General features: G+C 45.0%; 1 protein-coding gene across 1 annotated transcript in view; it reads left to right on the top strand.

Annotated features, from left to right (window-relative positions):
• Alk (ALK receptor tyrosine kinase) overlaps window positions 1-16,257 on the top strand; it is a 668,653-nt gene that overhangs the window by 536,645 nt on the left and 115,751 nt on the right. Inside the window, exon 6 of the mRNA XM_058578442.1 lies at window positions 14,706-14,837. Coding sequence (XP_058434425.1) covers window positions 14,706-14,837 — 132 coding nt within the window. The remainder of the gene's footprint in view (window positions 1-14,705; window positions 14,838-16,257) is intronic.

The raw sequence follows: 16,257 nt of genomic DNA, 5'->3' as shown, positions 1-16,257 counted from the left end.
AAAGCTCACAACAATTCAGCACCTTGTTCAAGACCGAGCAGCAGCACCCGGGTTCAGAATTGGTCCATCTATCTCCCAAACCCATCTCCTTTCTTTAGCCTCTAGTACATCCTCAATAAGTTAAAAAGACCAGGGGAAATCAAGACTACGCAACTTAAAAGCTTTATATCATGTCCATTTAAAATGGAGTATCCTTGAACTACCAGGGGTTCTGCAAAAAAAAAAAAAAAAAGTGCTCTCCTCTCTGGACCCTTTCTAATGTGTCTGTGCCCTGAAACTCAGTGGCTCTGCCTAAGACCTGCAGGCATGAATGGTTCCCATAGACTGATTTCATCAAGTCTTATCTGTTTTCACACCTATTTTCTCTAAATAAAATTGTAGGCTCTGTCCAGTAGCACTATACTCTTATACTGATGGCAGATCTGGTTCTGAGATCCAAGGTGATTTTGCTTTGGGTCTACTGCCTTGACAGGAAGGCTGGCTCAAGCTGGGACTGTCAGTTCTGCAGGCACCTGGCAGAACCCTCCCCCTGGCCCAGGTGTTTGGGAAATAGCCGTAAAAGTAGAAATGCAGCCCTGTGTGCCTAGGGACCTACTGGGCTAAAAACCTCCCTCTGTACAATGTTCCCCATACTTAATAGCAAGATTAGAGGCCCAGAGGGTTCTAGCTGAGCTGGGAGTCTCCTCAGAGGCTTTCCAGAACATAATCCACACTTATCTCTAATACCAGACACCCCTCTGCACACACAAACCTTCTTTACTGTCCCCTGTTGGCTGAGACCTTGAAAGTGAGGGGAAAAAAACTCCTTAGAGCTCACATGATCCAACCCAACATTTCACAAATAAGCTGATGAAGACAGGAGAGAGGCAAATGCCTAGTCTAGGGTCTCATGACAGCATAGGGGTAGAGCTGAGGCCTCCTCACTGCCAGGCCTCCGTGTTCCAGCTGGCTCACTGGCTCACACACCCACACCTTCCACTGAAAGTCAAAGAGGGGAGACTTAAGAAGAAAAATGAAAGGAAGAGACTGAACTTCTTGCAGGGCCACAGCAGCAGGTTTTCTTCTCAGTAGGACACCCTGATTTCCTCTTGTCCTGTGATCTTCACTATGTGTTAAGGTTTAGATGTGAGGTGTCCCCCCAAAGCTCATCTGTGAGACAATGAGAGAAGATCTAGAGGAGAAATGATCAGGTCATTATAGCCTTAATCCAATCAATGGATTAATCCGTGATGGGGTTAACTGGAAACTGAGGCTGGGTAGGGTATGGCCAGAGGAGGTAGGTCACTGGGGTTTGCTTTTGTAATCTGGCCAGTGGAGTCTCTCTCTGCTTCCTGATCATCATGTGAGCTCCTTTCCTCTGCCACACTCTTCTGCGTGATGTTCACTTTTACCTTGAGCCCCGAGGAATGGAGCTGGCTGTCTCTGGACTGAGACCTCTGAAACCGTGAGCCCCCAAATAAGCTTTTCCTCCTCTTCAATTGTTATGGGACTTTTAATCACAACAGAAAAAAAGCTGACTAAAACATTATGGCTTATTTTTAAGACCAGTATAATCAGTCTTTTTTTTTTTAATTTTGGAAAACACATATTAAATTTATCATATTAATCATTCCTGAGTATATAATTTGGTAGTGTTCAGTATATTCAACATTGTTTAAACAGCCAATTTCTACAACTCTTTTATCTTCTCAAACCAAAACGAACCCATTAAACAACAATTCCCATCCAAACCCTCCCCCAGCCCCTGCAACCACCACGCTGCTCTCTGTCTCTATGAACTTGACTGCTCTGGATACCTCAGATAAATAGATAAAATCATGCACTTGTCTTTTTGTGACTTGCTTATTTTACTTAGCATAATATCTTCAAGGTTCAACCATGCTATACATGTATAAGAATTTCCTTCCTTTTTAAGGCTGAACAATATTCAATTGTATGTATATGTCACATTTTGGTTGTTCATTCATGCATAGATGGATGTTTTGATTGCTTCCATCTTTCTGCTATTGTGAATAATGTCACCATGAACATGGATATACAAACAGCTGTTCAAGACTTTGCCTTCAGTTCTTTTGGATATATGCTCAGAAGTAGAAATGTCAGATCATATTCTCTTTTTATTTTTTTATTGCGAGATCACCATTTCGTTTCCCATAGCAGCTGTACCAATTTATATTCCAACCCAATAAGGCAAAAGGGCTCCAATTTCTCCACATCTTCACCAACACTTATTACTTTTCATCCTAAATCAGTGATCTTCTTGCATATTTCAGTTATGTCCCTTCAAGGAATTGAGTGAAAGATAATACAAAAAAAAATGGCTGACATTAGGTACTCACTGACTATTCTTCATTATTATTACTGTTATTTTTATGTACTTTTATCCTTGCCTATCATCCCTGCTTTTCTTCTTTAGTGGATTTCTCCCTTTTTTTTAAATTTCTGAGGTCAGACCCTGATGTAAGAGTCTTAGAACTAAAACAAGAACACAACCAGGTCTTGACTCCTCACCAAAGCAAGCTACCTTCAACTTTTCCTGGGAGACTCCACCCCCTTTTCAGATTTCTTTGCCTATACTGTGCCTATCAAACTGAATACCACAAAACTTCACATTTCCTCCACGGAAACACTGCTCCCTCTTGACCCAGGCTTGAAGGATGGGCTCTACCTTACACACTGCTGGACTGGGACTTGATCACAACCTCCCTCTTGGTTTTATGCCTGAACGGGAAGCTCGTGTTGACTATCTCCCCACCTCTTATGACCTTCTGTGAAGGAGCCATCACTTTCTCTTCTGTGTGACACAGCCCTATACAAGAGCCCATCCCATCTATCACACAAATGAGTGTACAAATGTTGGAGACGGTGTCACTGTGCAAGATCTTTACAGAAGGTCATGATTGCTGCAATGAGCCTCTTGCATGATTCACTTTTTATAGGGACAAATCCCAGCTTCATATGCATGTAGCCAGCCGTGGGAGTTAGGGCTACATGGAAATCCTCTTCAGTGAATGCCTGTCCTCTGAAATGCCAACTCTAAATTGTGAGTGAAGCATAAATCCTGTCTGAATCCATTACCCTAAAGTATTTATCAAAGAGCATTGTTCATGTATTCTTGCAACAAACTTATTACTGAGAACCCCCCCCCCCCGAGTGCCAGGCATTGAGGCTCAGCAGTGAAAACGCTTGCTCAGCTCTCCATCCCCTGCGTGCTAGTCGAGGAGAAAGATCCCAGCAAAACTAATAAGGAAAGCAAAGAACTCATATAACTAGCAAGAAGAAACAACATGGCAAGGAAGGGAGGTATGTGGGTCTGCACTTGCAGGCGGGGACAGAACAGAGATTTTTTGATAAAGTCACAGGGAAAGTGTCACTGAGAAGGGAATATTTCAGTAAAGACAAGGAGGTGAGGGTGTGAGCTTCTTATTGGTTTAGTGAATACTGTATGAATGTGGATGGATAATATTACAAATAAGATCTTAATCACTTTCTAGCAGCAGGTAGTTTACAAAGTAATTTTCTGTAATTATCTCCTCTGACCCCCATGATCTCTGACGGCAATAAGATTTTGCCTTGTCCCTGGGGACAAACTATTAGCTCTAGTATTCAGATCCTATTTTAATCCCCTGTGCCTGGACTTTGTCTTAGTACTTACTTGGTACACCATTCCTCTACATTCTTACCAGCCCTTTGAGAAATTAGAATCCTACTCCAGAATCCCAGACAGCCTCACCCCATAGTCTCATTCTCTTTGGGTCCCTGAAATGGCCAGTTTGCTAGCCTAGGCCTGTCTTTAGCCTGGGGGACTCACTCTCTCTGGCAACTCCTCTGGTTCAAAATACACAACCCTCCCTCTTGTTTATTCCTGGGGCTTCTAAAATGGTCTTTCTCACCCTAATGGTTCTAAACTATTGATTATGAGCATGAGCTTCTGAATCAGACAGACATAAAAATTCTGCCCTGCCAATACTCTTATCACCTTGGGAATGACTCTTCAAATCTTTGAATCCCAGTTTCCTTCTCAGAAAAAGGAGATAATAACAACTACTTTCTATAGTTTCTGTAAGAGCTAAATAAAATAATGTACATAAATCCTAGTGCAGGACCTCATAAGCCCTCAGTAAATGGCGCAGGTGTCATTGTTATTACCATGGTTGATATCTACATCAGCACCCACTGGCTGTCATGTCTCTTCAGCAAGAGCCAGCCCGTCCGCCATGGCTATCATAGGTGGAGCCAATGGAGGCAGCCTCCTTTCTACCTTGAAGGGAGCTCAGTTACCTGTTCCCTTAATTGGAGGTACCTAGAGGCCACATCCCATGATCCGGGTGGCCCTGTCTTATTCCTGCAGCGGAACGATCCCCACTGGCCTTGGCTCTCCAGTGCCAAGCAGGCTTCTCCACTGCGCCACCTCAAGCTTGGTTTCCGCAGCAGTCTGAGTTGTAGCTGTAATTGTTTGTGATTAGTATTAATTCTCCAAGGCACAACTGGAATTGCTCATTGTTTACTGAACAAACAAGAGAAGAAAATGACATGTTTTATGGGGAGCTGTGGCACAGAGTGGTTAAATATCACCATTTTTCAGGGAGATGAATGGTAAAATGTACACAAGGGTCATTTATAATATTAAAAATAAAATTATTGGTGTGTCTTTTCAGCAAAAGCAATGAAGATAAATGTTGAAGAGGGAAACCTTAGGGAAAAGACCAGGCAACTAAATAAAGAGACTTTTGAGGCTACAAAGGAATAAGAAAATTTTTAATTTCTTCAGAGAGTTCAGCCATGAAAATGAAACTCACTCTGCCTCCCTGTGATGGCCTACAGGAATCGGTGTGTTCTAGTGAACGTATATGGAGACCGACTCAGTCCAAGGAAATGGAATTTTGAAACAAGCCCTCGGGGGCTCTTTCATGTCCGCCCGCAGCCCTGATTCTGCCCCCTCACCTCTAGGCCATCAGCCACTCCCATCAGGGTCCCCCCAAAATGTCCACTCACGTCCACTCCCTTCCCTTCAACTCCAGGTCACCAGCCTCACCCAAGCCACCTACATGACTTGCTTGATTACAGTTACAATAGCAGCCGGTCAGCTGGTTTCCCCACTTGGACTGCCCTCTCCAGGACATTCTCCCTGAATTACTCAGAATAATCTATTTAAAGACTCATCAAATTCAAATATCTTCAGTCTCCTGTTTAAACTCCTTAAATAAAACCCATGTAGTTCACCAATAATTCTTAGCTGACTGGATCTCTGCCCACCCCTGCAGTCGCCCCTCCTGACCTCCTGGGACTCCCCTGAACCATCCTGGCCTTTGCTCTGCTTCTGGGACACAACATGCTTTCCCACCCCCAGCTCCTCCCCAGCCTTTCACACGGCAGGTTTTTTCCATGTCCTGTCTGTGGAGATGACTCATGTGACCACCCCATTGAACGGTCACTCATGTTTTTCCCCCTTCACCCCTCTCACTCCAGTGCCAGGCATATGTCAGAAGATTTGAAAAAAAAAAAAAAAAGCTGTTCAATAAACCAAAGATTGAATTATGTTGAGGGGAAGGGAGAAGGTGGGTAGAATTTCTTTGGTGCAACCCAAAGGAATCAGAAATCCCTAGTGGAAGGCAAGGAAGCTCCACCTCGTGACATCCTTCTATTTGGACTCGGTGATCTCTTTTGTCCTCCTCTGACATATGTGACACACTTGCCATGTGCCAGAAACTCTCCAGGAAATCAAGTAAGGCGACCCATGCCTCAGGGATGTAGTGGAGAAGTTAGCAACACAGACATCAATGACCAAGAGAGTGAGGTGAGCGCCCAGGGGAAAGGTACATAGCTATTTCCAGAACACCCCACGGGGAGACACCTGGCTTCCTTCAGGGAGAAGAGCGGGCAAGTGGGAAAGGGGTGTCTAAGGTAGAGGAATTGTTCAGATGGGATGACGAGATGGCCAGACCAGGCTACAAAGGGTGTGAGAGGCTGCCAGTCATGGTGTTTAGTTAAAGATCAAAGGGACATGACCTAGCAAAGCAGGCCACCCAACTTGGATTGAATGCTGTGGAAACCAGCAGAGGTTTATGGTAGGACTAGACCCCGACAGAGCTGGGTTTAGAAACCTAGTTCTGATGGTGAAGTGACTCCAGAAACAAATAATGCTGAAATTTCATCTTGCATATGTTATTTTTCACAGCTATTATTTGTTCTGGAAAAGATTTTGGTTTCTGTTTCCATTATTGTTTTGCTGACAGGATCTGGCCCTGTGGAGCCTCAGCTCCACTCTGTGATGTGAGAGATGTCCAAAGCTTCTGTCTATTCCCAAGATTCAGCCTGTCCAGCCCCTTGCTGACCCCTTCCCACCCATCCTTTATGTTAATTCTCCTGAAGTCCTTGGAATAGTCTCCAAAATTCAGAATAAGAATCCACATACTATTTTGTATATACATGACTTCATAGGTTCCTCACCAGAATCCTGTAAGTTAGATGGCATTCCTGGTTCAGACAAAGGAAAACGGTGAATTAGGGTCGAACTGAGTTCACCCCTCCAACAAGTAGAAGAGGGAGACTGGAGCCTAGGGTTATTTTCTCTACCCCTTAGGGATCTCTTCAACACAAACTGAACAGAGTAGACCTTGGGCCTGCTGGAGCCATCTCAGAAATGCAATCTGGGTGTGAAAAGAACAGAACACTGGGCCTTGGAGGAACTCAGCATAGTGAAAGCACAGGTCAGCGGTGGGTGGTGGAAGGCCTGGGATTCCTCTAAGAGGAGAGGAACTAAAGATGCATTTCTCCAACACTGGAGGTTCTCAGATTTGGGTGTATTTAGTTATCACCTAGAGAATATGTGGAACATGCTGGTTCAGGGCCACCTTCCCAGACATGCTGCTTCTGTTGGTCTGCAGTGGGGCCCACAAAGAAATGGGACCCCCAAGCTCCTGCATGTTCCTGAGTTGGGGTCTGAGGGCATACCATCAGTGCAATAGCCTCAGCCCATGCTAAATGTGGATGAATGGCTTTAGAGGGTCAGGAAATTAAGGCCCAGAGGGAAAAAGACTGGCTCACAGTCCCAGAGAGCTAGTGGAAAGGCTGGGCCTGGACCAGCTCTCCCACATCCCAGAAAAGTGCTTTCTTCCCTAGCCTGAGGGTGACCATCCACAGCCAGGCCTTTTCCTGGCTGATTGACATTTTGAGTCGAAACCCAAGATGCCAGTTCTTTAATGAGGTTGTACACAGTATAATTTATGAGGCCCAAAGCCCTCTGCAGAACTGGTCTCTGCCAGGCTTAATTTACACAGTTTGCAGGCCTTCCAACACCCCCATTAACGTCAGCAAGAGAGCCGCAACTGTTAGCCTGTACACACAATTTGACTACATCCTTGTCGTGTCACCATCCATTTCATGGCTCTGGACTTGTTTATCCTTGAGCACCTGATTCTCCTAGTCCCAGAAAATATTAAGTTTCCATCTGGCAGGCAGAAGCCCAGCCCAGCCCCACAGCTCCAACTCCATCCCCAGGCCTGACTCTGCATCTTCTGAGTGTAAGACTCCTCCACTCAAGTCTCCTCTTCACTATAATTTAAGAGCAAGACCCCCTTCTTACAGAAGCAGCTTCAGTAACCCCCCACTCTTAATGAGTGTCATCAGTTAAGCAAGAGCAGGCAGGTGGGAGATGGCCAGAAAACTGAGACAAATGTGCCTTTTTTTAAATGCCACATAAATCACCTTAATTAAAAAATAATTAAGTGCCCTAAAATTTGACATTCGTTTAAAAAAGAAATTTGAGTTAGGAGCGTTCTGTAGATTTTGTAGCATCATATCTCCAAGACATGGTCAAGGGAGGGGTGTATGTGTGGGTGTCTATTTTGAATGCACAGTTTGGGAAAAGGAGTCATTCCCAGAAAATGACCCCAATAAGTCACCCATGGTGTAGAACAGCAATTCATGAACCTGACCTGGGTTATACGTGTCACTGATGCAAATCTGCACTAATTTCTACTGCATTCACAGAGAAGATAAATGGGCAAACAAATGTGCCATGCAGTTTTGGGAGAGGTGTTCCAGGTTGCAAATGACAGATGACTGAGACAAGAAATGCCACTGTGAGGCAAGTTTGCTGGGTGAGTGGCTTAGTAAAGATGCATAAGGAGGCAGAAGGCTTCATGGGAGTGTCACCAACTACAGTCAGCATTAATCAAGCTGGCACTAACTACATCAAATCCACCTCATAAACAAATAGCCACAAATAACTGTTGACCAGAACCCTAGAATCAAGACATCAGAGACAGAATGGTCTTAGAGATAGGAGTTGAGGTCAGCACCCTCACTGGACCGGTGGTAGTGGTAGGTAGAGGTGAAGGATCTGCCCAAGATACTCTGCTGCTCAGCTGCAGATTTCTCCAGCCCTCCAAGGAAGTGGTACTTAACCATGCATGCCTGAAAAGTGCCATGGGAGCGTTTAAAAACACCAGTGTCAAGGGCTCTCCTCCAGAGATACCCATGCCAATGGTCCAGGTAAAAGGTGAACATCAACAGTGTTTCTCACTTCCCAGGAGACTCTCACAGGTGTCACTGATCCTGGAAGACTAATCTGAATTGTAAGAAGGATCCCACCCTGGGATCATCTGACCATATTCTGGGACCTCACTGTGCTTTAATAGCTGAGAAACCTCAGGTAAAGCACCCAGTAAGTGACTGGTTACGTATCATGGTGTCTTACTGTTAGAAGCAATGTAGATTGCTTAGGTTCTTGAATCTTTCTTTAGTCTTCTGATTAATCAAGTGGGAATAATAACTGTTCTGCTGGGTTTTTATGTGGTTCAAACAAGGAAGAATTAGGAAAACACATTGTTGTAACCCAGAAAGTGGATTAATCCACTGATAGGGATTACCTGGGTGGTAACCACAGGCAGGTAAGGTATGGCTGGAGGAGACAGATCACTGGGGCCTACCTTTGGGTTTTATATTTTGTCCCTGGTGTCCCTCTGCCTCCTGTTGCCATGTCCTGAGCTGTTTTCCTCCTCCACACCCTTTCATCATGATGTTCTGCCTCATCTCAGACCCAGAGCAATGGAGCCAGCCATCAACTGACTGAGATCTCTGAAACTGTAAGACAAAATAAATTTTTCCTCCTCTAAAATTGCTCACAGGGGCAAAAAAGCTGACTAAAACATAAGGAGTGAATGTTCACATCCAAGCCCCTGGAGGGGGCACTTGGAAGTGGGATACAACCACCCAGGACCCCAGGGTACCCTGCTCTACAATAGAACAATCGTTTCACAACCACAGAGAGGATGGTGCTTAGGAAGCTCAGGCCCTTGATTAAAACCATTCACCAACGGTGCTTTCCTCCTTAGAATTTATGGCCCCATAACAAAAAGAACTTGAGGAGACAGAGTGTTTATTTTTGTTGCGCCCCATTAGTTCTGAGTTTGGGCTGGCACTAGAGATCAGAGTACCCAGCGTCCATCTAATTGAATATCTCATAAGCATAAAGCTCCCTGGGTGTGCAGGAGATTGCCAGGAGCCTGAAATTCTCCAGCTGGGGAAGGAGATGGAGAGTTGGTGGAAGCAGCGCTCAAAGAGACAGTTTCTCTAGGCTACTGCTGTGCCCTAGCCCAGGAAGAAGAATAACATCCAGGGCCCCCAGAGGGTGAAAGAATAACTCCTGGGCCCCCTCTTTGCAGAGGCTTGTGGGTGAAGGGCAGGGATACTGACTTCCTGCTCTTCTGCACAGCCCCCTCATCCACACTCCTGAGGACACCCATCTCTTGGATAACCTCCACTTACACAGCACAAAGGACAAGGAACAAAGCTCAAAAATCTGTGGGCTTCCACCAATCCCTCAGCAAGCCAGTGTGACCACTACAGGCCTTTATCAATTCCAAACATCAAGCTCAATTCCTAAATATCAAGATAGGGAGACCTATATACCAGGCACTGGTTATGGACCCTAAAGATAAAACTTGACACCTCTCTTGGAGTCACTTGTGGTTTGGTGAGGAAGGCAAGCATACAAACAGCTAGTAATAATACTAGGCCAACTGCCCACCATGTTAAATGCAAGAAGCAACGTGATACAGATATCCAAGGACTGTCCATGGAGAGGGATAATGGGAGAACACAGGTAAGGTAGGAAGATCCACACCTCCATTGCTGAGAGGTGAGGAGCTGTGGGAAGGCACCCCTGGAGGTTGGCAACCCCAAAACAGCCATTGGTGACTGTATAATCCCTCAGGGAACAAACTATCTAGAAATCAGTAAAGGGAAGGTGGGTAAGGGCAGGGAGGAATAGGAAAAGAGGAATCAACAAGGAAAATCTGGAGAGGTTCAGATTACATAAAAATTGTAAATACCCTTATCTAAAGTGCAGTATAAGCAGAATGAAAATACACATGAACTACAAACAAATAAAAGCTATGTCACACATATCAGATATACTTTTACCTCCTTATTAATGATCTCCCGCCACTCAATATGAAATATAAAGGGACTGGGGGGGTCTCCGTGGGAGAGCATTTGCCTACCATGAATGAGGCCCTGGATTCTACCCCCAAGTACTGCAAACAAGAAGGAGGAGGAGGATGGGAAGGAGGAGGAAGAGCTGAAGGAGAAGAGGCTAATAAATAAATCAGCACAAACAGTGGTTTTCCTAAAAACCAAAGTTAGGGAAATAAATGAAAATGCTGGTAATGTGAAAAAAAAATTAACCTCACTATCAAAGAAATTCAAAAATAAAACAGCAGGAAGATACCTTCAGTTAAAAATAAAAATTATGGTAACACTCGAGGCTGGCCAGGATGAAGCAGAAAGGACGTGCCCATGTGAACACAGCTGGTGAAGAGTGTAAATTGGATTAACTTCTAGAAAGCAATTTGGCAATATGTATCAAGAGCCTTTAAAATGTTTATACCTTTTGATTCAGTAATTCCACCTCTGGGAACCTATCCTATGAAAATAATCTGAAATGCAGGCAAAGGTTTATGCTCAAAGATATTCTTCAAAGTGGTATTATAAACAGACTAGCAGCCCAATCATTAAATAATGCTTAAATAATGATGGTGCATATCACACTGGATTGTAGCCATCAAAAGGAATTCATAGAGGGAATTTTTAAGCCGTTGGAAAAGCCTGTGATATAACCTTAATTATCTCAACGCCTTATATACATATGACATGACTGTATACACTTTTAAACCATAGGCAGGAAAAAAATAAATTAAAAATAAATCAAGGTTATGGGCTTGGGTTGTGGCTCAGTGGTGGAGCACTCGCCTCGCATGTTTGAGACCCTGGGTTCTATCCTCAGCACCACATAAATAAATAAATAAAATGGGGGTATTGTGTCCAACTACAACTGAAAAGTGGATATTGTTAAAAAAAAAAAAAAAAGATAAATCAAGGTTAAAAATGGTGGTCTGTGAGTGGCTGGATTCTGGCGGATATTTTTGTTTCTTTTTACTCCGTTTCCAAACTTTAGACAATGGGTTTATGTTTTTAGAATGAAGGAAAAGGAAGTGTAAGACCTATTCAGGGAATGACAAGGTGTGGGAAATGCTCATATGTTTGTGAAGCTGTACAGTGGGAAGCCCGGTGTGAATGAAACACGACCCATTGGTTGAGGGAGACTTTACAGGTTTTTAAATTTGCTTAATCTAAAGCTGCGATGGACTTTGATTGACCAGGCTCTCAGCTGCTTTAGTCTGTGATTTCAGCTACATTTGAGTTAGATGGTGTATTAATTTCCTATTGCCATTTTCTGAAGTAGGCCTGGGAGTGAGAGTAATAAAGACCTACCTGTGTTTAATTATCACAAAAGTGGCGAAAATGCTTTGGAAATGAAATCACCAAGCAAATGTGAAGCAGAACTTTTCTTATTACCCTAAACAATGTAGTCTGTTTTTCATTTCTATAATGAAATAATGAAGGCAGACTATTTTATAGAGGCAGGAGGTTTATTTAGGTCACAGTTTATTTAGTTCACAACTGGAAGTCCAAACTGCATGGCACAGACTCTGGCAAGGGCTCCCCACGGCTACATCAGGTCATGGCAGGAGCACACTGTATCTGTGTCTATCTGCTCTCATTTCCTTTTTTCAAAAAGCAAGCAGGATTGAAACATGGGAGCTCTACCCCAATGACCTAATCTAACCAGTTTCCAAAGGCCCTGCTTCTAAATCTTAGTGGGTTAAATTTCCACCCTCTTAATAACATTAACATATGTCTCCCGCATGAGCTGCGGGGAAGGGGACAAACCTAGCAATATCTTTGCCCTGAAAGAGGGGCAGAGAGGATATGCAATGTCATTGAGCTTCCCCATTTCTTCCTACAAAGTCGAAATAATAAAGTCTCCCTGTCCTGGTCCTTACAAGACTTAGTGTCAGCAGGTATTGTGTCTGTTGTGCCTTTGATTCCTGGGACATACCCCACAGCACACCAGCACAGCCCCATAGGCAGCACCTGGGGAAAGTTCAGCCCGTCTGCTCCATCAGAGGAGGCTGAGCTTCCCCTAAACAAGATTACCAGGGAAGCGTTCTACCTGCCAGCTTCCAGTAGGACCCAACTGAAATGTGGAACATTGACCCACAAAATTAAAGCTGTATTTTGACATCTTGGCTTTTTGAATGAGCAGAAGTCTCATACCTTCCCTTGGTATTTTCATCCTGCGTGTTATCTGAGGGTATTCAGGATAGAAAGAAAGTGAGTTTTCATTATGCATAACCCTGAACTTAGCATTCTAAACTATTTCATGTCTTAGGTTGTCTCAAGGCACAGGGACAGATGGGTGGCATTTTTCCTTCCCTGTAAGGAAGAGAAGCATAGATGTAGCAATATCAGAGAACTATAAAGACTAGTCACAAAACCACACTAAAGAACTAAGAAGTTGATCTAAAGCTGCAGTGGACTTCAGTTGACCAGGACCTCAGCTGCCTTAGTCTGTGATTTCAGCTGGAGTTGGGTTTGGATGGTGTATTAATTTCCTATTGCTGTTGTAAAGAACTACCACAAACTTAATGGCTTAACGCAACACAAATTTATTCTCTTACAGTTCGGGAGGTCAAAAGTCTGGACCCAGTTTCACTGGGCTAAAGGCTCACCGTAGGATGGGCGGGGCTGGTTCTTCTGGGGACACTAAGGAGGATCCAAGTCCTTGCCTCTCCCCACTTCTCTAGGCCTCCTGCCCCATGTGACTCATGGCCCCTTACTCCCATTACTCCAACTTCCTGCTTCCAACGGGACATCCTCTCCCTTTTACTTTCACTCTCTTGCCTCTCTCTGATGAGGACCCTGTGTCCCCACTGGGCCCACCCAGATAATCCGGGAGAAATCTCTCCACCTAACAAGCCTTACCCACATCGGCAGAGTTCCTTTTACCATAACGTTCATATTCATCTTAGGTTCTGGGGATTCCGATGCAGCTGTTTGGGCCTATTAGCCGGCTGACTCCAGAGAGATGCCTTCTACGCAGGCCCAGCTAGAGCTGGTGAAGGGCCAGAGGCTTGGTCAGCTTGATGAAAAATATGGAAACTTGTCCATGAATTCCAGAGCCAGGCTGAATGGAGCCAAGGCCAAACAAGTGTAGGGAAGAATGTGTGAAGGTTGTCGCAGGTGGAACCTGTGGGCTGGACCTGGATGGCTAGCACATTCTAGGGTGCACCATCCCATGACCATCACACAACCCTGCAGCTCAGGTGATTGTTGAGGCGCCAGCTAACATGGCAATGGAGCTAGAAAATGAGGCAGAAGGTTAGGCAGCCTTCTTAGAGGATCAGCTAAGGTGGGGGCTCTACCTACTCATCTCTAGGGAAGGCAGAGGCTTCTGGACCCCATGCCAACAAAGAGCTGGGTAGCAGGAGACACCAGCAAGGCCTTTGCCTGGTGCTGCTCAGGCAAAGCCATCGACTCAGTCAACAGACAGCTCCTCTCTATAGGCTGGATCTATGGGGCCTGCATCGACTCACGTGGTCAGAGGCTAATTAATTATCCTAATGCATCATGCTTAGCATAGAAGCTAATAACTGCTAATAAGTTCATTATAACTCACCTCCTCTCCTTTCCCTCATGGATAATATGATTTATCTAAGAACTTCAGAATTAGAATAAATCTTAGCGATATAGTCCAAATACCACCTTTTGGAGGAAAGACAGAAGCCAGATAGACAAGGGACTTGGTCAGCCTCACACAGACATTCATGGAAGAGCCAGTCCAGGTGGAGGGTCCGACTCTCACAAGGGTGTTCTTTGCGTTTCACAATAGAAGGTGGTGTATGTCTCTAGAATTCACTCAGAAAGTCACACTGGGGTCAAGGATAGGGAAGAGATACATGGCATCAGCTGGTGCCCTGAATTTGACCCTGAGGATAGAGCTGACTGTGCAGATGAGATGCCACCTGGAGGCTGACCACCTGGCACACGACACAAAAGCCATGTGTCTGCGGACCCCAGAGTGTTTGGGGAAACTGGACCAAACATCAACCACCAGCTACTCACCGTTGCTGGGCTGGGAGATCCCCAGCAGGCTTGGGCATGTGTGAGGGGCTTTGACTTCCTCTCAGCCTGCTGGTCTTGACCTTGGGTATGGCCAGGTTGAGGTGCAGGTGACACAGTCGCCCTTGGGCTGTGAAAGGCAGGGCAGGGTCAGGCCCTCCTCCAGCCTTCTCTCAAGCAGCCAGTGCCTGGAGCCACCGAAACTGACAAGGAATGTGTGTCTGTGTGCTCTCCAGGAACATCCCCAGGCTCCAAGATGGCCCTGCAGAGTTCCTTCACATGTTGGAATGGGACAGTCCTCCAGCTCGGGCAGGCCTGTGACTTCCACCACGACTGCGCCCAGGGAGAAGACGAGGGTCACTTATGCAGTGAGTAGACGGGGACTGCCCCACCCTGGCCCATACCCTGTGCCTCTCCTGACCCTGTCACCCCAAGCATGTGTGCTTGGACAGCCTTCCTGACATCCAGTGACACTGATGACTGCTCTCCTGGCCACACAGAGTGTTCCAGAGATGGAGCCATGAGGTGTGGTCTAGGAACTCACGGTGCTCTGTGGCCTGCGCTAACATCCATTAAAAATCAAACAAGATCCTGTAAGTTATGCTCTCAGCATCCTTAAGGCCCAGAGAAAGCACGCAAGGTCAGCCCTACCTCTGTCCTGTGACTTTAGCAGCCCTCTCTGCCCACTTCCCATGCTCTCCCAGCCCCATCTGTCAGCAGCCACCTGCCACTCTCAAACCCCCCATCCTCTGTGCACCCCAAATCCAGCCACATCAAACCATTTCTCAGCTCTCTCATTCCTCCCTGGGTTTGTACATGTGGTCTCCCTTGCCCAAAGCATCCTGTCCCCTCCCAAGTCACTCCCACTTTTTCAAGACCACCTCAAGAACCAATTTTAAAAAACTTCTGACCCATCCCCCAAAATACAACTGGGTCTTCTTCCTTCAGATCCTTTCCCCCTCGACTCAGTATATCCTGCTTTCATAATTATTTCCCTTACTTTTATTAATAGTTTTTTTGAGATAAAGTTCATAGACCTACACCCCTTTAAAGTGTATATACAGTTAATATTCCTTAGTATTTATGGTTATAGGGCTGTACAACCATTACCACAATCTAACTTTAGAACATTTTTAACACTCCAAAAAAGGAGCCCCTTGCAATCTCTCCCCAGTTCCCTCCAACATTCCTGCCACTAGCCCTAACCAACCAAACATTTTCTGTTTCTGTAGATTTGCCTATTGTGAGTATTTCATAGAAATGGCTACATACACTATGTGATCTTTTATGATGAATTTCTTTCACTTAACATTTTTTGATGTTCATCCATGTTGTGGCATATATCACTTCTTCATTTATTTTTGCTGAAGAATAATGTTGCCTTGGAGAGATATACCACATTTTTCTTATCCATTCATTTGTTCATTGGCATTTGGGTTTCCAGTTTGGGGTCATTGTGAATAACGCTACTGTGAATGTTCACGTACAGTTGTTGTATGGACATGGTGTTTCAGTCCTAGGAATAGAATTTCTGGGTCATGTGGTAAAACTCTGCATTGAACATCTGAGAAACTATTCAACCTTTCTCCAAAGCAGCTGAACATCACACATGCCTACCAGCAATTTATGAGGGTTCCAGTTTCTTCACCTCCTTGCCAACACTTGTTATTATCTGTTCTTTTATTTTAGCCATTCTAGTAAACATGGATCCCTTCTGTTTCATGGAGATGATTTCCATTGTCTCTCTGCGGGCAGTTGGGTCTGGTCATCTTTCCCACTAGTATCCCT

Source organism: Marmota monax, unplaced genomic scaffold (assembly GCF_021218885.2).
Source record: "Marmota monax isolate L192 unplaced genomic scaffold, Marmota_monax_Labrador192_F-V1.1 WCK01_AAM20220418_F8-fsc00010, whole genome shotgun sequence".
Classification (NCBI taxonomy): domain Eukaryota; kingdom Metazoa; phylum Chordata; class Mammalia; order Rodentia; family Sciuridae; genus Marmota; species Marmota monax.
Note: the sequence above shows the minus strand (reverse complement) of the source record. Positions and strands in the feature narration are given on the sequence as shown.